Below are 23,409 nucleotides of genomic sequence, written 5' to 3'. Positions count from 1 at the left end.
TTGCTACTACTGTGGGTTCCTCATGTTTCCTTCCAAGGCTAGAAAAAAACAACAAAAAATGTCGTTTGTTATTTGCTACAGTTGTTGTTTCATTTTGGAGTTCCTCTGGCAATGTTTTTCTAATTTTTCAAGAACACATTTCTTATCCTTTTGAATATATATTTCTTAAAAATACATTGTGCCCTTTTGGAGCAACAATTTTTGACTTAATACGTCTTTATGAGTAGTCCATTTTAAATGCTCATAAATTTGGGTAAAATATCATATCTGGCAGAAGGAGTTAGATATTAAAGGTTGTATAGGGAAACCAATGTTACTAATCCTACAAAATAAAAAAAGTTATTACAGATCAGTAAGTACTGTCTGCTAGCACCTTCTTTCTCAACTGTTCTTATTTTTTCTGTTGTTGAAAATGGCTGTTAAAAACCCACCTTTTGGTTATCGTTTTATTTAGAAAGTCATCTATAACTTGGATGTTTCATTGATTTTGAAACTTATCATGATCTTGATGTTCTACAGGTTCCTTGGTGGACCTATACACTTGTGCTGTTTTACTAGGAAAGGCATATTCACACATCTTTAATTTTTCTTGGCTTGTTTCTAGCATAGAGTTCCATCACAAGTTCTTTTTAAGAACAAGGCTATCAAGGCTATTTGCTGCACATTGCTTTTAAATATTTCTTTTTAGTGCATGTACGTTTGGTACATAAATTACAAAAAAAAAGTGTGTGAACAAAGATGTGCTATTCTGAAGCTTTGAATGTTATTGCATCGTGTTACTACAACATAATTAAAATAAAAAGATTATCACATCTTATATAGCTGACCTTGCTACCAGGTTTTGATTTGTCAGCTTTTTGCAGTCTCTACTGCTCAGCACTATTCCATGTTAGAAGTGAATCCATTACTTGTTTTCAGGAGAGGATTGTTTTTTTGAAAAAATACAGTTCCTACAGAAAACTGGTGGTTACTTTAATAACAGAAGCCTCTGATAAGTTGTGGAAATGTTTCAAAATTACTAAGATGATACATCAAAATTTGTTGTATTCAAAGCAGAATAAAACATTCTTTTTCTCCAGAAAAGTACCTGTAAAGCGAAACTGGAAGGAAAACAGAATAAATGTAGATGTAGAAGCACCATTCATTTGTTTGAAAAACAGCAGAAGGGTTATCTTTTTAACCAAATAGGAAATCTTATGAATAAAAATGGCTTATTCAATAGATATTTAACAGGACAAACAGAGAGAAGTATGAAATGGGTAGTGCTAGATAATGGAGTGTAACTGAGCTGTGAGTAGAGGAGGTTGTGTCCTCTGCTGTAATTTGTACATCATTCTCTGCTTCACTGCACAGTGCCTCTACACTACCAGTTTGATCCCAATCACAATATTCAGCTCATTTTTCCTGGGGGAAAAAAATTAAGTTTAGATGCCTGATGAGGATGTGAATTCAGCTTCACTGTAAGAAAACCCACAGCTCCACCTATCTCTATTCCAAATTCAACAGGCAGAGCCATAGCAAATGTTTTGAGTCTTAACACAGGTTCTGGATCTCTTATTCCCCAGTCTTCTTCCACATGCTAGTTGAGGACGCTTCTGGTCACCTTGTCATCATGGTTTTACAGCTTGTCTTCCTGGGTAGCAGCAGTAGCAGCCAGCAGAGCTGTAAGCTGCAGAGCTGAAGAGAAGTGTATTGTTTTGAGGATCCAGAAATACTGTCGGGCTTTTTGTGACAGCTTGCTATTCTAGGATTGGTAAAAACCAACTTTTCTTTGTGAGTATCCATTGAATGTATAGCACTATTTCTCATGGGGTTGTTTTTCAGTGAATAGAAAGTAAGGAGATCATGTAATTCATCCGTCGTTTCACATCACATTGAGGTATTTCCTTTATCTTAAATGTTTCAGGCTTGGAATGTGTTTGATATGCATTTTACTCACAGCTGAAGAATCTTAGGCTTTTTTTATATAGTAAATGAATTACTTCAGTTCTTCTTGAAGATTACAGTAACATAAAATGTGGACTACTGACCTGGGTATGAGTTTATTATTGCGTAAGATAAAGTAAATAAATCATAATTTTGGTGAAAGATTAGTGTGATTTTACATGCTGAACATACACATTAAGAAGGAAAATTAGCAACCAATGTAAAATGTTAACTGCTATTAAATAATTCACTATTCAGATACAGAAGAGTTTTCTTAAGGTTTGCTTCAGTGGGCAACAGGAATAGGTTTAGACTGGTGTGTTGTTGAAAGAGAAAAAGTATCCTCTAGAATTCAGCAGAAGCTATAGGCAGGTAAGGTATCTTGTTTCAATGTATGTAACATAAAATGTGGTAGTGATTCTCCTTCCCTAAGCATATTTTTCCTCCATTCTGTATTCTCTAAACACTGAAGAAGAGTGAAAAGTTACATTTCTAAACCACTTTCTGCTGAAAAAAGTAGAGATGGTAGGGGTAGAAGAGATGTCTCTTAAGACTATACAGATCAAGATCTCTCCTAAATAAAGGAGATAGGGTTTTTTTAAGAGTTGGCAGGAGGGAAAAAACCAGAAATCTCAAAATTTCCCAAACTTTCCTAGATTGTCTTTCAGAGAACGATGCAGAATGTCAGACTGCTGTGAAGGCAGGTTGCTTCTGGACTGGCAACAACTGACCTCAGAACGAAGAGGTTCAAAACCTATGCCTCTGACCGGAGACACTCTGCCAGAGTTCTGGCAGAGTTCAGTGCTGCCACTTTAAACCTGGCCTAGATTAAGGCTGTTTGGATTCCAAATTCAGCTGGAGCCAAATGTGTTAGCACAGAAAAATAAGATGGAAGAGAACAACCCTTTCTAGCAAAAGATTTTATGGAAAATTCATCTGAGAACTTACCCAGAATTGCACAGCATACAGCAAAGGCTTACATCTGTACTTGAAAGCAAGAACTTGAACTGAGGTCTCTGAGCATAAATGTAGTGAATACATTGGACTGTCCTTCTTATTTAACTGCCTATCTCTGCCAGTCGCATGTAAATCCTGCCTAAATGAGAGCCTGCCTCTCCTAGTGGTAATGTGGAAGCTGTGATTATCTGAAGTGTGGAAGGGAACAAGATCATAAGGAGAACAGATGGCAGGCAGTTCTGAGTGGGGATATGGCTGGCTGCACTTTGGTGAAGCTACCTGCAGCAGCTTAAGCTGTTATCTTCTCTGGCACACTGTTTTCCCTCCTAGCTGGAGATGATTGCCTTTCTTGTGGAGCTGGCAGGAGGGATCGTGTGAACACTTGGTGGCTCTGTCACCTAATGCCACAGGGACAGACAGGTTCTTTTAGGGGTCTTTGGTAGAATGAGAATTGGCCCCAGGGTTTTAGATACAATTAGACTTTTATTATTACATAAAATACATACTTTTCAACATAGTTTAGTTTTATCTACAATTTTTAGCATTTAGCATAGCTTATTGTTGTACAAAGTTTTTATGAATTATTATACTTTCCTTTAAGCAAAATTTCTAGTAGTGAGTGTAATGAGTAATGAGCTTTCTTACTGTATGGAGTCTTTAATTACTTACACTTTTAGTCATTTGGACTCTCTGCAGATCGTGTCAAACTCTAAGTAACAGGTGCATGATACAATAATCGTAATCTGGACTCAGACTTTACCCAAAAGAACATGAGTCACTCAGTCTTCAGAGGGAGAAAACAATGGTAGCTGCATCCCGGGCCACTGGGGGATCACAGGTTTTGCTGTCCAGCATCAGGACTTGCGACTGCTTGATTTTATGGACAATATTTCATGTACTGTTACACTTCTGTGTTCCCTAACAGGCGACACCACATCCTGGCAGCAGTGCTTGGTGGGCAGATAGTTTTTTCGCAACGCTGCCAGGGAATCTGGCTGTTCTATAATGGCGGTCATCACATGTTGGTGACAACTACAGTGTTGAAAAGGGGAAAAGAGGAGGAGATGATGCATGATTAGCACACATTTTATGGCTGTTTGTCTTAGGAAATGGTGTTGGTTATGCTAACCATATTACCTGGAGTCAGGAGCAGGGCATATACGGGTCACATGGCTCCACTGGAAAGCTGTCATCTTAGTGTAAAGGTGTCTTCCTGCACAAGCTGTTTAGATGTGTGCATATATCACTCCCACCTCTGAGGCAAGGACAGTAATCCACAGCAGAAGGTAGCAAACATTACTTTACTTATTGGTTCAGCTGTCAATGTGTGTCCATGACCAGAGAGACCTGTGCATGTGGAAGGTTCAGTTCCCATTCAGTTCTCTGGAGCTCTAGGTTTTTTATATGTGTAAGGTAGTTTCTCTTTCTTGGAGAAAGTCCATGTATTCAGCACATTTTATATTATATAAGCATAAAGTCTTCAGAAGATTTGCATTGGTCTTTTCTAGAAAGGTGCAGGTGTTAGCACAGACTGAAGGAGAGCCAAGGACACCTTTGCGGCAAAGCTGACAGGGAGGAAGGGCAAGAAACACCAGAGTGATCCCTTGTCGTAGTATTTGCTGTAATCTGAGAAAGCTGGGCACCAACAGGTTTTTTATGGGGAGACTAGTGTTGTTCTCATCCTATAAAGAGTGACTCAAGGCTTACACGGGTGACAAATGCTCTTCGAAGCTTTTTGCAAGTAGGGCATGGTAGTGCATGGCCGTCATGACAAGGCATTAATCACAGTCAGTGACAAAATGTCTTCTCGACTGTTAGGTGTTCTTTGATATCTTTGCAAACAGTGATCCAAACAAATCACTTGCGTAAGAACAAGTGCTGTATTACGTTCCCCCTGTATTTCAAGCCATCTTCTTCATGCCTCATCTGGGTCTGTCTTTTCATCTGCACAGTGGACTATTCCATTCATAAATTAACTGCTATAACTTGCTTTTCTAATATGAGGTCTTCATAGCAGATTTAAGCCCTGATAGCAGTTCATCTATCAGCCACAGCCCCTGTGAGGCTCACAGTAATCAATGCTTGAGAAAATTCTCTCTGCGAGCAATACACGGCTGGACGAGTGCCCTGGCAGTGCCTACGCCTCTAGGTAAGCACATCTCAGCTCACAGCAGAAGCTATTCCTATCTCTTTATTGGAAGAATCTGCCTACTGTGATTGCAGCCTGCTCTCACTGTCTCTGCGACTCTTCACAGCCTGTCAGTTTTTCTGTTGACACTTCTTCAGTTCATCACAACCTCTCTCTTTTCGGTAGGCTTGCTTCTCTAAGAGTAATGTGCTCAGGCTGCCTCGAACCAGCAAGTGGTACAGTAGCTCTTCTGAAGCTGTGTGTTTCAGTCTGTGTCCATGTTCACTTCGTTAGCAGTTCCTTTTTATCCTTCTTTGGTTTACCTTCACATGTTCATACAGACAGCAATAGGAACTGAACAGGGAAAACAAGTCACACATAAAATATTCATGAAAGAGAGGATAGTTACTTTCCCAGTTTGTCAGCAGTGTCTGAGATTCATCTCCTGGCTAATCTGTTGCAAAGTCTACTTATGTTCTGCAGGAGACTTAGGTTTTATCCTCATACGTTGCAAGTAATCCATCTATTTGTGTCTGAAGGCTTTATTTAATTCTTACTTTCTTCCAAAGGAAAGGCACCCTTTGTTTAATTCAGAAAATTATTAGTTGCACATTTTGGTTAAAACATTCTCTTCTGTCTTGTCCCATCCTTATGGCTTATGCAGATTTGGACCTTGTTTATGGAACATATAAGGACTTTTCATTCCAGTACATCTGAGTGATTTTCAAGGTTTTTTTTTTTTGTTTTCTTTTACCTTTTCGTAGATAACTTTCTTTTTCATTACTGGTATTTTTACATTCATAGAAGAAAATATTGGGTGGAGGAAAAAAAGACAAAAATGGGGCTCTACTACTGTTCTCTCTTTGAAGGAGCAACAGCAAGGAAAACAGGAAAAAAAGGCCTTCAGCCTCCAAATAGCATCCCTGTGCTACAGATAAAACCAAATATTAAGCAACAAACCAGTGTTTTTTCTTATGCTTAGGCAACAGTGACTGTTCCTTTTATGCCAAATGTGGAAAACAGGCACAAACATTGTGCTAATACAATTTCTAATGAGTTGTTTCAAATTATTTTCTCAATATCTAAAGTACTGATGATATCTGAGTCAATTAAAAGCTCTTCATGTTATAGCTTAGAACAGTATTGTTCAAATAATGTTAGGCTCAGTGAGCTACAGCACAAACATACCTTGATCAAATTTAGTAACTAGAGCCATACCAGGAGGCTAACATATGATAAGTGTCAGGCTATTCAGGTGAGGGAAAAATAAAGTTGAGTGTAAAATCATCTAATCGTGACTGGACTGAAAGCCTGGGAAAACTGCATTTTCATTTCTAACCTTCATTGTACAGTGGTGGAAGAGGTAAAAACTATTAGAAAGCGGGTACAACCTCCTCTGCTTTGATCCATGTCTTTGCACTTGAACTGACAATGGGACTGCAAAGTCACTGAAAACAGGTTGTCTGCATTGTTTTCCGGTGCTGTGCTGAAGCCTCCTGTTCAAACACATTATCTCTCCCACCTTGTTTGCAAACCAAAGGGTTCAGCAATGGTAAGAAATTGATACCATTACTGCATGGGCACAGTACCATTATATATCATCATCAGGGTGACATACCTCCATGTGCAAAAAACATATTGAAGCTTGTCTCTTGTTAGGTGTGAATAATGCAGTCTGTTGGTTGCTTACCAACAACCCCAGGCCTTTAAACCTTTTGGGATCATCTGTTATTTCTCACGCACTTCTATCTTGAATTTTGACACAGTTTGACAGTAAAGGGGAGATCTCTATTCACTGTGTTTCAGCAGTAAAAGAAGTCATTCTCTGTGAAAGAGCCTGAAGCCCTTCAGCAGACTGAAGGATCTGGAGCAAATTCAGAGGGCCACATCAGGTCTGACTTAGTCAGCACCTGTGATAGAAAACTTAGTGATCTTGCTTTTGTCCACTACAGAAAGATTCTGTTAAGCCGAAATTTGTGTATTGCCAATAGTTGATGATCAGAATTATGAAAGTAGTAGGAGTCAGAAGAATTACTAGAATTGTAGAGAGGCATGGAACATGCTTTTTAGAAGTGCATTTAATTTCTCTTTTCCAGCTTGCCTGTTGTACGTCTGACACTTTATTTCCTTTTTCTTCCTGAGGAATTAAAAAAAAAAAAAAAAAGAAAATGTGATTATTTTCTGTTCAGGAAGATTTACAGGTACAGCAGAAAAATAAAAACATGTCAGGTGGTATTTCAACACTGATGAAACCACAATTTTAGTACTCCAATCTTAATTTTAGTTTCCATTTTTAGTTTCCTTTGAAAGTTATTTACCTTGTGCAAGCCATTTAGGTGAAACATTGAAGTGAGATTTCAGTTATCTTTAAGTTTACTAGAGACGTCTTCAGTTTCTGCATCTCTTATACCCTTAAAACAAATTTTGAATTTTCAGCCTTTTTCAGTCAAATTCAGGGAGAAAGAAAAAATAGGAGAAGTATCCAAAACATTTGTTTTCTTATGGGTTCCCAATATATCGAGACTGTGACTCTGAACGCTCAGGAGTTGATTTGCTGTGGAAAAAAACCCAAAACAACAGAGTCACTAGCAACTGACTCTGAGATTTCTTGATGCATTTCAAGATCATAGACAAATCATTACAGCAGCCAGTCTGGGCACTGAGAATGCAAGTCACATCACACAATAATATCTAGCACAACAAGCGTAGTGGAACTAGCAAGTTGACATGTGGAGTTTAGGTCCTGTTTTTATTTTGAATAGACTCTTCCAGAATTGTAGTGGAGTTGTATTTGGTCTTATAACACTAGAAGAGAAAACACAGCCACGACAGTTTTAAAATATATGACAGCCAGGGCTTCTTCCTCCTTCACAAAAAGGTTGGCTGTAAGACTGCAGTGTACTGGAGACTGGTGTAGGAGCAGTGACTGTCCCAAATCTGCGATGCTACCTGGCTATAAGCTGATCAGGACTATGAAATGCTGATAGTATTTTTTTTTTAATTAACTTGAACCACCATAAAAATGAGAGGAAGTTACCTGGATTCATCTGGGAAAGAGAACTCCACATAAAACTTTTAGAATAGGAAAACAAGTCTTGAACACTTAGTATTGCTTCTAAGTATACATATGATGAAAGAGAGAAACTGAAAGAAGTTGGATAAAGCATATCCAGGGATGTTAATCCCACATATATACCTGTTCAGAATTAGCAGTCACCTAAGTGGTATTTCAGTCATATCTGTGTTTGTTTTCTGGAAATAATGTTTCACCAAGTGGATCAAAGCATGTGCTCTTACAGCAGCAGCCTCAGCAGAAACGTCCTGGAGTGTGTAACACAGAGCGGGCGCATGTGATCACTCACTGTAATGAGCTCAGACTTGTTAATGGAGTCCCAGGAAGAAAGCACACACCACTCCATAGTTAAGCAGGCAGTGGCCGCTTCTCGATCAGATCCGTCTGCCTTTCATGTGGTTTTTTTTTTGCTGAGTATATTTTGGAGGAGGTGTGGGAGGAGGGAGAGATGCTGCTTCTGCATGTTCAGTGCAAAGCCCTTGGCTCTGATAGGCTGAAGGGACACGGATACTCTGCCTATATATGCAGGCAACTGCATCCTCTCCACTTTATAGCTGTGACAGAGGAGCAAAGAAAGACAGTGAGAAAGACAGAGGAGAAGGAAAAACCAACTCTGTGTAAGTAACATTCTTTGTCCTTAAGGCTTTGTGGTTATTAAATTCAAGTAGGTACATTTGGATTAATGCAACAATTGGTTACTGAGAGTGGGAGCTCAGCTAATAAACAGCCAGCTTGTGTTATTTTAGGCATAATAATAAAAAGAAAAGCATTTATTTTTAATCTAAGTTTGCACAATGTATCGTGTACCTCTCATTTTGATTTTGCTTCTTTTTACATCTGCTGTATGTCAGCTATAACTGCTTATATACATTTATGCAGAATCCCATGTATCCAAAAAGTTTGTATCTTGTCTTTCCAAATACAGGAGTGCTTGGAATAACCAAGTAGACCTTGGGAAATTTACTGCCAAATATTTTGAATAATAAAATTTCAAGATAAATTAAACTCATAACTTTTTAGGATGAGGTTTTCCTCAGAAATAACCCTTTCCCATCACTATAGTAAGACCTCAGAAGGGAAAATTACGAAGTTGCAGACTCTGTGCCAATGACAGCAATGAATACAGTAAGCAACTTCTAACTGGAAAATGTAATTTTTTAAATAAAATGTGAGGATTTAAGAGATATTCCTAATTCTTGGCTTTTGCAAAGGTAGAAGCACAGAGTAAATCCAGTTCCTTTTTACTCATGCTGAAATAAAATTCATCCTGCAGTCCTTTTTCAGGCAATATCCCATTGCCAACGTAGAAGTTTAGCTTAGCAGTAGCAAAAGCCTTCAGTTAGGTTCAGTAGCAGGAAGTTCTAATAGCTTCAATGGTGTCACTGTAGCACCATGAGCCTTTAAATTACATTTTGTTCCACAACAATCAGTTGGCAGAATAGAAAATGCACTTTTCTCATTTATTGGAAAGATACAGAGTTATTAGTTTTTTTTGAGCAAATACAGCTATCAGTTTTAGGTGCTATTAACGTGTCTATGTGTTCTTCCTGTCTGTATTTAATAATAGGAGCTGCTAAAAGATTTTATTATGTTAGCTGTTTATTTTACTTTGATGAACTGGAGAACAGGCACACATAAAATTGTAATGTATCAAATGTATCTCTCTCTTCATTTGCTCTCCTTTTCCTCTTTTCCCCTTTTTTTCTCATTTTCATCTTTTTTTTTTTTCTTCCTCATAACAAATTTCCTGGTAGCATTTAGATATCTTTTACATTTATATTTAGTAAATACAACTCCCCCCCAAACAAACAGAATCTAAAATTATAGACCTTTTAACAGAAATATTGAAAAAGCTGAATTTATCAACATAATATTGTAACTATAAATGTATTTAGTAATTATTGTGTGTAAACTGCTCATTTGCATGGTTCAGTTTCAAATAAAGCAGAAAACTGTTTGCAAATGAACATATGCAATGTAAAGGCTAACAACAATTTTTGGTAACTCCACTAAAAAAAGGTGTGGCCATGTTCTAATTTCAGTTCACTGAAAGGAAGTAGTTGAAACAAAGCAGCAAAGGATATGTCAACTTTAGATTGTGTAGTGTTACCCAAATCTTCGTTCGCGAAGCCTAGCCATGAGCGAATGAATGAAAGTGTACTTGTCCTCTCACAAATTACAGCAAAATCAAAGACCTAAGAGTTTACAGGAATAAGTAATACTAAAAAAGATACGTTGATATAATTTAAGGTTAACATGATCTTGTTTTTACCTGCAGTTTAGAGCAGAACTCAATCTTCTCCAGTAAAATAGGATTTGATCCGAAGTATGCAGTGGTGACAATAGTCATTGATTCTTGCTGGGAACAAAAATTCTCAGACATAATATATGCTTGGTAAAATTGTATTTTATCAATCAGAGTGAGACTTTGCATACAGACTGTTTACAATGTGGTAGAGGTTGATAATTAGGCAGGGTGCTTCCTGAGAAGCTGTGCTCTCCTCGCTTGGGGTTCAGCAGGCAGATCCTGAATAAGCTGAAATTCATCCTGGAAGGTGTGAGATCTCTGGAAGCATGGAGCCTTCCTCACTCTTTCGGGGCCTTCGAGAAGATAGACCACTATTAAATACTTTAGGGAGAGGCTTAGTTTCTCTGAAATTTCCATTTGGTTCTGGAAACTTGGCCTTCATTATTTTGCAGTTTAAGTTCTTTTGACTTAAGTGGATATTTTGAGAGCACGCAGACTGTAACACTCATCCCTTCAGAAAATATGGATTCTCTGAAACAGTGTTTTCACTTTCAACCCTAAGGGCTGAGTTGTCTGACGTATTTTGCTTCTTGGAAAATTACATTCTGTATTTTTAAAATGTAGTGGCATAGAGGGAAGGTCTCTATGCATTGTGTTGTTGCATTGTACATGTGCTGAATATGCACGCAGGACATGGAAATATTCGCTACTGGTAGAGAGGTGAAGTAATTTGTCCTTTGAGAGATTAACTGGTAAGCATTACAACTGTCTGCTGGATGTGGCTTCCACAGCAAGTAGTAATTTCAAGCAGATGAAGTGAGGTCTGTAGTGAACAGTTCAGGAAGAGAATAAAAATAAGGATGAGAGCGTAAGTGGGTCTTGTCACTGACAGAGAAGAAATGTAAAATAGGAGGTGAAAAGGGTGACCACTGTGTTCCTTCAAGGAGTATGCCTTCACAGTTTCCCCATGAGATATGTGTATTACAGTAAGTAAGGGATTTTCAGGCAAGGACTTTTAAGAAAGAAGATTCATGGATACAAAAGAAGTAGATTTTTAATTTCTCAGTATTGCCTTTGAGGGAAAGAAGAATGGAATACTCTGCTTCAGATTGAAGCAGATTGATATATTTCACTTGATCAAACTGAATTCTAAGTATATTTGAGGTTAAGTAAATACTAGTTTATAACAATTTATAGCACAGCAACCAGTGTAGCGTATTTCGGATGGAAGGCTCCCATTCTTTATTCTAAGGTTCCTGGTTCAGTTAAAACCAGTGAGTTTCCCCTGTAATTTAATTACTTATCCTGAATTTTAAGAATGTTATTGCAACAGTGATTTATGACAGAAGCAGTGCAGCCAAAACAATGCTAGGATGAGCCAGTGGACCTCCAGTTCTTGGGAAGAAGTATAATGAGTAAATAACAAACAAGATCTCAGTGATTATCTAAAATGTGTATTTTGTCAAATTGGACTGCCAAATTTCAATTCCAGTTCAGTGTCAGTTTCATTGATAGGATGAAACCACAGAATGTGCATCTGATGTTTAGATATAAATTTTATTTGCTTATACTGATATCTGAAAAGAACTTTGTCCAAACTTCTAATAATAAAAATGACAATAAATTATATCAGCACATTGTATAGCAACAAGATGATGTAAATATTATTTGCAATAGAAATCAATTTCAGACAAAAAAATCTAGGTGGAAGAAAAATGGTCACAAGCTATATAACATACCATCTCCATTGTGGTAATATGATAAAGTAAATTTATTTTTGTCTATGTGTTTGTGAGCTGTTTTGAGCTTAACACACAATGTAATTTAATTTATGCCTTTTGATTTATATTTTGGGAAAAGCCCAAGCAATCCATGGAGGTTTCTATGTTAAATGATGTTAATCTATGTTTGATTACTATGAAGTAAATCTAGAGGGTACTGTAGTCATACTCTTACATACTCTTACCTGTCAAGACAGGTTGTGGTTCACTGGATCCACAGATATGGAATGAGATACTCAGATGAACTGATCCATGTGTAAAAGTCTGTAGGAATGACTATAACACTGTGGTGAGCAGCAGTAGTGCTGGAAACACCAGTCCTCAAGTTCTGAGTCAGTTCAGTCTCAGGCATCTCCTACTAATTTGTCATTGTGTGTTAAATTCTTGTTTTCTCAGCTTTTATCTCTGAAACCAGAGAAAAAAATAAGATTACCTTGCGCAAGTTCTTTAGAGCATGTTATAGCAATGAACTCGTTAATGAAGTAGCATAAAAGAAATAAAACCAGCATAAGTTAAGGGTTAAGTTAGAGATATATTGAAAAAGAAATGCAACAGTACAATATTTAGATTTCTTCTGGCAAAAATATCTAAACCAGAGAACTGAGCCTTGGGGTGTAATTAGGTTGCTGCCACAGAGATGCACATTGATTGCTGAAGTTCATGCTGAACTGTGAACAAAGATGTGTTAAATGAAAAGGCACATAAGATTAGGGAGGTATTGAAGAAATAGAATCATCCTAATTTTAAGGAGTAGAAGCAAAACTGCTCCCTTAAACAGGCTTTCAAAAGGGAGATGACACATAAAGCTGCCCATCAGAATCCTCTGAGGACGGTAATGACTACTGACAATGTGTTTGCAGCAACTTAGTAGCAAGGTCTGAGAAAGGTCCTAATACGCTTTTCAGAAAAGCATAGACAGAGCCAAATAATAACTTTCATAATGGTTAAGGAGAGTAATATAACTCTAGTAAAATAGCAACAAGAACAGCTATTCTCTGTGGAGTCTTGAAGTCCCTACTGTGCAGATCCTTGCTTTCCCAAGTGGTTTGTGACCTACAGCAGCACCCAGCCTTCTTAAATAGCGGCAGCAGCAGCTGCTCCACACAAATCCCAGATCCTCAATTTGTAGCAGCCGAGATGTCTCTAGGACAGTGTTTATCAATGATGTCTTTCTTTTGTGATGTTACAGTACTGGTTCAAATATAATAAAGTCCAGAGGGGTCTCTTTTCTCTGAGATATCCTCAGTTATAAATCTTTAGCACGAATACTTGCTATCTGAAAAGTTGTGTCTTAATTACCGAATATTCACATTGTGCTTACAGTAATTATTTCTTTACAAAGTGAAGAACTGAATATATGTGAACTAAGCATAGTAATTCTTGACACCAGCAGTGAGTGTCCTCGTTTCACTTGCTAGTTTTCTTACTAGCTTCCAAGGAACAGTACCATTCAACCTGAGTGTATAAAGGCTCTAGACACTTTTTAGCCACTGTGGTCTCAATCTTCACCGAGTACTCAATGCACAGACACATAGAGTAAAAAATTTGGGTGGGCCAGGGTGGCAGGAGCAGGCACCCCTAATATTGCGAATTTATGTTTGCAAAGCACTTTGCAGGCAAACTCCAGCTCATCTCAGCTTGGGTGTGCTCACACAGTCTCTGCCTATCTCAAAGTACATCTGGATCTTCAGCCCAACATCTTGGAAATATGGACAGCCTCAGAGAGAGCTTCCTCACATCCGCCTGCAAAACGCAGTACAGATCAACTTGAAATGAATTCTATTTAAAACCTCATTAAGAGATCAGGTTTAGTAGGTAACACAGCATATGCATTTATAGTGAAAGAGTAAAGGAGTTAAATCTTGAGGCAAGACAGGAGTCAAGAAGCAGATAAAATGACAGGGTGGCACAGTGGATCACCGTGATAACTGTGATTATTATAGCTTGTTATTACAGATCATAATAGAGAGACACAGCATGCTATTTTCTTAGACCTCTTCTTTATAAGGCAGGAGGGAGTAGATTATGTGCCACTTAACAGTGCCACATCCTTGTATCCACCAGCAGCCGTAGGGATTAAATCTGTAATTTCTGAGACTTCATCAATGTGCTTCTACTGTTCTTCTGTGCTAAAGATGCTGGCTATCTGTATTAAGGTAATCTACATCATGACCATATGAGTCATCCGATAAATCATATGAATAACATGTTTAAAGCTAGTAAAATTTTCTTTCAAAAATGACTTTTTTTCCCCTTTTTTTTTAAGTGTTTCTCTGATAATAAGCCCTAAACTCTGATACCCATGGATGCTGCAGAATTCCGCAAGAGAGGGAAGGAGATGGTGGACTATGTTGCAGATTACCTGGAGAAGATAGATAAAAGACAGGTCTTCCCAGATGTGGAACCAGGATACCTAAGGCCCCTCATCGCAGACTGTGCACCCCAGGAGCCTGAGAGCTTCGAGGATATCTTTAAAGACATTGAGAAGATCATTATGCCAGGGGTAAGAAAAATGGATCTGTAGTGTAATGTTCAATACTGCATTTAGGTTTTCAAAGACTTTAAAGAAAGCATGGGTTGAAGGCTGTGCAGCTAGACCTTACCAACATAAGTACCCACACTATTAAACTTTTAGAAGGCAGGAGCCTTTACATGTTAAATATGATCTCACACTTTACACAACTAATGTTTTCTGTTCTTCCTAGAAATAATCGAATAATTCTTTTGCTTCAAGCAAGGCTTACTTTTGGAAATAATCCCCTTTCCTCCCTTGAATTGGTTAAGGCAAAGCTTCATAACTTTCAATTTCATGTGATATTTTTTCTACCCTCATAGCACAGTAAATATTTTACAAAATGGTAATTTTATTAGTCTGCTGTGCCTAAAGTGTTCTTTCAAGCTGATCTTTAAATGTTAAAATTCTCTTAGGAGACTTCTTTCTATTACAGAGTTGACTAGAAAGGATTCTCCCCAATACTTGTTCTGTTGACTTGTGCTCTTTGTGCTCTAAATGTCAGCTTCTTCTAGTACCTAAAGGCAGATGGCCACTTCCTAAATATTAGTCCTTGGATAGATCAGTGTTGGACAACAATGCAGAACAAAGCATCTGGCATTTGTCCTGATCTGAATCTTTGTTGTTTTTCCATTCATGGTATACCTTTTTTATTTTAAATATATGCTTGTCTCCTAAGATCTCTAAGTAGCTGGAAGAGGACTGAATTATAAGTAAATGTTAATGAGGAATCTGTCCTTTGGATCTCTGCAATAACTACCTTAGGTTACTTCTCTAGATGTAGCTGGTGATACGATTGTGATGTAAGTGGACATCGCAATCTCCAAATGTGGTTAGTCAGTGTACTATAATACCAATTCCTTTTCATTGACCAATGTAAATATTTGATATTCAAGAGGACTTTATCTTGTTTCCCTTGGAGCCAGCCCTGCTGTCCTTTAGCAGGCAAAAGCTTCACTGAAGTCAATTGAAATCTCTCCACTCTTTTCCAAGGTTTGTGGATGAAGTCTTAAATCCAACAGAGTTAAATCAGTGCAGATTAGATAAGAGAATTATGTCCAACACATACAAATACTTTAATTGCTGCTCATAGACATGATTGTCTTTTCTTTTTAATTGGAGGAAAATGGTAATGATTGTGAATTAGAACAGAAAACACTTTGCTTTGAGCACTTAAGAACATTCAATAAAATAATGCCAGATTAAAAAAATAAGAGATGAATCATTTGAGAATAGAAAGCGAGACATTGAATTCCAATTATGTCATCAATATGTCATGTTCCCTCTTAACTAAATGGATTTTTTTCTTGATATTTACATGCCCTGCAAAGAAGTTTCCTTTTACAAAATGATACATTCTGAAGAAGAAATGTTCTAACCAAAATCTTTCCACTGCTGTGAAATGTTAGTGTTAGTGACACAAAGAGCACAAGTACAAAAATCCCATTTCTTATAGTAACTCTGATTCTGCCTGTGTTGTTTATACTAAATTCTGAAGACTCACGTGAGCACAGAATCATGAGATCATAGTATAGTAGTGATTGGATGGTACCTCTGGAGATCATTTAGCCCACCCCCACTGCTCAAGGCTGAGTCAGTTAGAGCGAATTGTTTAGGACTATCTATGTCCAGTTGGTCATGGAATATCTCTAAGGATGAACTCTTTGCAATCTGTTGTCCGATTCCAAGGTTGGAACTGTCTCACAGTAAAAAAGCTTTTGCTTATGTTTAAGTAGAATTTTCTGTATTTCCATTTGTATACATTTCTTGTTGTCTTGTCACTGGATACTGCTGAGAAGAATCTGACTTCACCTTCTTTACACCCTCCCATGAGGTAAAGAAGGTTAACACATTACCAAGATACCCCCTGAGCTTCCTGCAAGCTGAACAATCCCAGCTGCAATTAATCATCTCCATGGCCTTTCACTGGAATCACTCCAATATGACCACGTCTTTCTTTCTTGTCCTGAAGAACCCAGAGCTGGACACAGCATTCCAGGTGTGGCCTTACTAGTGCTGCAAAGAAAAGAAGGATTACCTCTTTTAACCTGTTGGCAACAATTTTCCTAATGTGGTACAACAATGCTGCTGGCATTGTTTGCTGCAAGGGCACATTGCTGGCTTATGTTTAGCTTGTCCACCAGGATGCCCTGGCCCATTTCTTCAGAGTTGCTTGCCAGCCCTGGCATATGCTGGTGCAGGAGGTTATTCCTCCCCTGGTATGGGATTTTGCATTTCTCTGTAGAACTTTATGGGATTCCTGTTGGCCCATTTCTGCAGCCTGTTAGTGTCCCTTTGAATTGCAGCATGACCATACCGTATATTAAACACTCCTCCCAGTTTTATGTCATCTGCAACACTGCTGAGGGTGCACTCTATCACATCATCCTGGTCTTTAATGAAGATGTTAAACAATACTAGCCTTTCCCATTCACAAAGCTTTGCTGCCTAGCCCAAATAACCTTCTTGTCCCATGTTTGGAAATAGCTTAAAGGTTCTTTCATTTTCCCTGAGATTGAGGTGAGGCCTGTAGTTTCAAAGATCATTCTTTTAGCCCTTCTTGAAGATAGGAGTGACATTTGGTTTTTTTCCAGTCTTTTGGAACGTTCCCCAGTTGTTGTAACCTTACAAAGATGTTTGAGAGAGGTCTCAGTGACACCCTTTAGCTCCTGCAGCACTTGTGAGTGCATCCCATTAAGCTTCATGGACTTATGTATATCCAGTTTATTTAAATGTGTCCTAACTTGATCCTTCTCCAGGTAAGGTCTTCCTTGCTCAAGTCTTTTCCCATGCATTTCAGGAGCCTGGGATTCCTGATTGGATGATTGCAAATGTGAAAATGGTGTTTCTTCAGAGGAGCAATGATCAATTAATAGTGTGAAGCAATTATGCAGTATCCATTGCTGTCTTTACCCTATAGGAGAACAAGCATTCATAAGTGGTGAAACTTCTTTATGGAGACTTATTGTGAAATGTAATGTAGACCTCCAAAGGGCAGTCCACCAAATGATGATGACAATAATGGTGCTAAATTCCTGGTATTTACACAGGGACAGAGGGAACAACCAGTGAACTCTGATCTCCACAGCAGGAAGGCAACATGGAAAGGATCTGCCTGTAAAAATATCAATGGGAGTCACTTTCCTCCCTCAGATTTGCTTTGTTCTTTTAAAATGTATCTCCTCCTTTTTCAGAGCCAAAGATGAGTGTAGTTGTAACTGCAAATATCAGTACTGAATATGCTACTTTTCCTCACATTGGATCTCTTAATGTATGAACTTTCAGCTGAAGTACCTATCTTTAGTGTGTGGTAAGGGAAGACTGTTTCTTAGACTAAGGAAGCCAGAGAAAGACATCCTTAGAAGAAATACTGGAAATCACATGTATCTGAGAAGCATTAGAGTGGTAATTAAAGTGAACCCAAGACACTTGTGTATCATTATTTATCAGCAGCAGGCTGAAAAAACAAGCATCAGTTATGCTATCTTTGCAATATTTGACTAAGTGTGTCTGTTCCAACATGGTGAAAAAAAAGAATTTTACAGCTGCTTCAAGAGGAGGGGGAAGGGGAGGCAGGAGGAAGAACCGCAGCTGCACTTGCCCAAGGGCTTTTAGCTTTTTTGCTTTATGTGAGTAGTGCAACTGAAATCTGCTGTGTTTCATCAAATAAATGGCTCCCAGCAAGCAGTCAGTTTAACTTGATTAACCCAAGATGAATGTCACAAGTCTTACAGATCACAGAGAATTAGAGCTGGGGAGATGCACAGTGGCAGCCCTGGCGTGTTATGGACGTCAGTGAAAGTGTGATGGGTTCTATCAGGGACCACTGTTTCTTGAATATTTTATTGTTTTCTTGTGAAGAACCAAGTCCCATACAATTTTTTTCTGATTTGTGAAGGAAAGTGACACAAGTGCTCTAAACTTTGTTACAGCAAAGAAGGAGATCCAGACCAAATATGAGATGCAGCTGGAAATGTTAACAGTGGCTTGTCTCTGGATAGCTGATTTAACAGGTTTGGACCTAGTGATGAGAAAAATGAAATCTTGAACATACCAGGTACAGGCCTAGTTTATACAGTGAAAAATTGTAATAGATAGGAGCTGTTTTCATATGAAAGAGATAGGGACATCTGAAATTTTATATAATGGTATACTACAGCAAGAGAAGTGATACCTGATTCATTGTGTATGCAAGAGTTAAGACAGTTTCCCCTTAGCATGAAGCATGTCCTTTCAGGAAGAGCTGGTGGTTGGCATGAAGAAGGTTAGAAGAGGAAAAAAAGGGATATTTGCAGAATGCAGAACAGTGCAGTAGAGTGATTCCTGAATCAGAAACCTTTTCGCAGACTGGGAGAGAGGAGTGTAAAAGGTAAAAGTCTTGAGAGATGGGAATGCAGAACAAAACAGCAAAGAAACACTGAACTCAGGCAAGAGAGAATGTGTATTCTTTCTCCCCTCTGGTTGTAACAGAAGAATTCCAGTATTAAAAAAGAGGAAACAAAATGATGTAAGAAAAGGCTAGCCTTCAAAATATCATCAGCCTCTGAATTACCCCCAAGAAAAAAATCTTATACATGTTCTGCTGAATTATCACTTATAGTTCATCTAATCCTCTAGAAGCACTTCTTAGAAAATATGCCTTTTACCTTGAATGTGAAAGTTGTTTTTGCCAAACATAGCACATTATCATATCACATTATGTCCAATGATGTGGCTGTACATTTCCTGTTTTTGAATTTTATTAGATTGGAGTTGTGGAGCATTATCAAGTATCTCACAGATCCTTAAAATTGCTTAGATATTACATTAAGTGCTTGAATGTTAACAAATAACACCAGAGTGTGGGCAAGAGAGTTCTGTGGACCTCTGCTGCACTGAAGACACTATTGCTAAGGCAGTTTCATGACAGAGATGGAAGAACAAAATACCAGGGAGCCCCTGACAGCAGAGGCTCAAGAATAGTGTCCTGCACAGAAGCTTAGGCTGGAGAACTCTGATTTTGGAACTGTTGGGAAGTGAAGGTGAGAACCAATTTATTTTTAATTTGAGTAAAAGGTAGATAAAACATTGTGAAAAAACAAGGTAAGTTCTTCTAAAAAATGGGATCTTCTGTTACAGCCAGGTAGTTAAGCACTGTTGGCTTGTCTCAAACTCCAACCTTCTAATTTTGTGACAATTTATTTCTGTTTCCTGCGTTAGTTAAAAGTAACTATTTTCCCCCTTAATACAGGTGACTCATTGGCACAGTCCGTACTTTTTTGCCTACTTTCCTGCAGCCTCTTCCTTCCCAGCTCTTCTTGCAGATATGTTGTGTGGTGGAATAGGATGTGTGGGCTTCTCTTGGGTAAGTTTACTCCAGTGTGTACTGCTGTGTGGTAATGATGCTTCACCTTGCCAAGATTTTAAGCATTTTAGTAAGATTCTACAATGAAATTATTGCTTAATAGCAATGAAGTCACAGGACTATTTTTGCAGGTAAATTTCCTTAACTAATTAAGTGTTTTCACACAGACACTCTGAATAACTCGAGGAATAAAAGGCTATTTCCTCTTAAAAGTTTCGACCTTGAAAAATCACCAGCATTTAGAATTAGTAGTAGCAGTGCAAACTCCCTGGTAATTCAATAAGTATATGACTACTGTCTATCACCCACTGTTGTTATTTCTCATTTCATCTGGATGAATGGAAAACTGTGTTAAAAACCTCACATTCATATGAGGCCGACTCTTCTCAAAAGAGGCTGGTATTGGATGTTGAAAAAAAAAAAGCAAGATGCAAATCCTAGCTTTGACATTTGATAGTTACAGTTCTATGTAAGGCCTATTTTGATATTTTTTTTAATAAGTATTAGAAACAGCATGCAAAAAGTGGTCTTCAGGTTCCTAATTTGGCTGGTAACATTAGTCATCTAGTCTCTTCCTCCATAGTGAAAAGACAGAGAAAGAATTATTCTTGCTCTGGTAGATCTTATTTTGCTTCATGGTGTAGTGAGGTTATTCTCTATGTTCTGGTTTTCAACACAGGCTGCAAGTCCAGCTTGCACAGAGCTGGAGACTGTCATGCTGGATTGGCTGGGGAAGATGATTAATTTGCCTCAAGAGTTTTTAGCTGGGAAGGATGGACAAGGTGGAGGAGTCATTCAGGTAAGAGGGGACCTGAAAAAGAATACAAATTGAGTTTGTGAATTGATGATTTTGTGAAATCTTTATACTAAGACACTAATAAAGGGAATAATTTTGTTTTTCTGCCACATGGGTTCCTTTCTAATTTTCAAAAAGATTGATGCTCTGTGAGAAGGTCCATATGCAGGTAGGATCATTCTTGAAAGTAATGACATGAATGTTTTGATTTTAGAGCAGCTGATTTCTGAAACACTTCTCTGTGAAGAATTACTAGTAGTTCAAGTTAAAAGCACAGTTTAGGCTTAAAATTCAAATCAGAATAATTTAATTTGTTGATCAATGAATTGAACTCATACTTACCAACAATGTGCGACAATGGCTCATAGCTGAAATTAGAAAAAATCTTCTCAAATAGAAATATATCTGAGGATTTGAGTAGAGCAGCATGAAAAGTGCTTACAAAGGCTTCCATGAAGTCCACCTTATACATGTGCAATTGTTTACTTCAGTCAATTTTCAAAAGAGCCTTCCTGTTTGCTTTTTTTTTTAGGAGAAAAAGTGTCAGAGATCAAGCAATGGATAACAACATAGGAGATAATCTTCGATACATAGAAATAGCAGAATGTTGTAGAAAGTCTGTCACTCTTTGCCAAAGAAGTTGAAATTATTTTAAGAAATATTGGAATATTACAATAAAATGAAGAGCTGCTTAAAAGTTGAACCTAAGCAGTACTATCAGTAGATAATACCATTTTCAGACTACACTGCATTTTCAAAATAGAACAAAACCCCAAACTTTGACATTGACTGCTTAATGAAACCTACAGTGTCTGAACAGATAACATGATCAATAATGAATATGTCATCAATGGGCAAACTTGCCTGCATAATAATGCTATATTATTTGTCAGCCATAGCTCCACTAGCGCATGGTCATTCTGCAAATGCAGCTCTGGTCACAGCTTTAATCTATTTAAATAGATCTCTACTGTGAAAAAGACTAAATTTTAACTAATTGTTCTGTGCTCCTTTGATAGTCTCTGGAGTCTGGTCATTGGAGGCCAGGGCACAATCCATTTGATCCCAAGACAGACTTCTAATATACATCTAAATTAGAGGCTAGAATCAGAGGCTTCTTTCTTTGATCTCAGCTGCAAATGCCTACAGCATATTCCAATGAATTCTTCCCAACATCTTCCAAGGCAAGAATGAATTTAACCCAACTGTTTTGATTCTCCTAGATGGAGCTGCACCTACACCAGTGCATTTACAGTATGGTTCTTTATTCATCTCCTTGCCCTGTTAGTATCTTTATCATTACGATTGCTAGGGAGGGGGTTACATTCAAGAAATCAAGCTTTCGTCGTGCATCTTAGCATCATCTTTTTTGTACCAGTGAAAGCAAGCAATTATGCCTGATTGTTATCAGCAGGAAATATTGCCCTTCCAGGCTGACAGTGCTGGATTGCCCATAATTTTCATCAGAAACCAGTCAGTTTCAAAAATCGAAAGTGGGCTGTGTTCCTGCTTACAATGCAGTCATTTGGGCTGCAGATCTTCGTCTTGCTCCTGAAACAATAATGATACAAATAAGAGGCAAAGTGTGAGGCAAAGACAACAGGAGTGTGTGAAAGTGCCAGTCATTCTCTTGGTAAATGCCAAGTAATTATTGTGGTATTGGGTAAAACCGAGCCTGCGAAAATTGGCTCTTAATTACATTTGAAAGTCTATGTCAATATGAAGCACTTTGTTGTTGTGTGCAGGATGACACTTCAAAATGGCAAAAGATGAAAGAAAATTTCAGTTCAGAGCTCTGGTGGACATGAACATCAGCTCTTGCTGATATTTCTTCCGCCTCTTGAGCCTGCTTGCCATGGCAACCTTTGTTTGCTTGTGGTAAAAGGAAAGGTATCATCATCCTTCACTTAATGTAGAATACAGCATTCAAGAGGGGGAAAAAACAGCTTTTAAAAATAAATGAGAAAGCAACTTTCTTCCTGAAGTTTGTATCCTGCTGTTCATTCTAGATAAATTGCTGGAAAGTGAATTTTAAAGAGTTTGTTTTGCTCAGCAAAGTATTTTAGGGGTGAGACAAAAATATCGTTGGCCTGGCAAGGAACACTGCTGATTTATCTTGTTTGTCAGTTAGCCAAGTAGTTCAAGAACCAAGGGGGGTTTTTTCCTTAAAAATATTTAGTGCAAGACTTTGGTGGAAAGTGTTTAGAAGAGCCTTGGAAACCAGGCTCTTTATACTGCAAACACTGTAAGCTTCAGTATAAGAAAGGTGACTCAGTATAAAAAAGGGGATTTATGGAAACTGAGGCAAGGTGAAAAAGCCTGTGTCTATCGTGAGACGTCCAAAAGCATCTCCAAGTTGCTGGATTCAGGTGCCTTTATTTAGGCTATGGCCCAGCTGTATATCAGAAGGCAAGACTCAGCTGGGCAGCAGGCCCTTTCCTTTTCATCCATGTTTCTGTATAAGGAAATTCATACAAGAACTGTTGTATACATTGACTATGCACCAGTCTGGATGAACAGCCAGGATATCTTGTGGAACTCCTCAGAAAGCTGAGGCTATTCTTCAGCCTAAATCATTCACCCACCCAACCAGGCTGTCAGAATAGCCTGGCCTATATAGAATAGTGCAGGCCTAAATTTCCAG

The 23,409-nt window shown here is 38.1% G+C and overlaps 1 protein-coding gene across 8 annotated transcripts in view; it reads left to right on the top strand.

Annotated features, from left to right (window-relative positions):
* The window catches only part of DDC (dopa decarboxylase), a 69,297-nt gene that overhangs the window by 7,380 nt on the left and 38,508 nt on the right, over nt 1-23,409 (top strand). For 5 of the 8 annotated variants that reach the window (XR_001874794.1, XM_017814943.1, XM_017814942.1 and 2 more), the window contains 3 exons: nt 14,380-14,616; nt 19,856-19,969; nt 20,649-20,768. Coding sequence is in view for 7 of the 8 variants with exons in the window: in XM_017814943.1 (XP_017670432.1) it covers nt 14,416-14,616; nt 19,856-19,969; nt 20,649-20,768 (435 nt within the window). In the remaining variant the exon portion in view is untranslated. Of the gene's footprint in view, nt 1-8,638; nt 8,702-14,379; nt 14,617-19,855; nt 19,970-20,648; nt 20,769-23,409 lie in introns of those variants that run through there. The other 3 variants (XM_017814945.1, XM_017814944.1, XM_017814941.1) reach the window with 2 other exon arrangements.

This window comes from Lepidothrix coronata, unplaced genomic scaffold (genome assembly GCF_001604755.1).
Source record: "Lepidothrix coronata isolate B3197 unplaced genomic scaffold, Lepidothrix_coronata-1.0 Scaffold47, whole genome shotgun sequence".
In the NCBI taxonomy this organism is placed as follows: Eukaryota; Metazoa; Chordata; class Aves; order Passeriformes; family Pipridae; genus Lepidothrix; species Lepidothrix coronata.
This window is presented reverse-complemented; position numbering and strand designations above follow the sequence as displayed.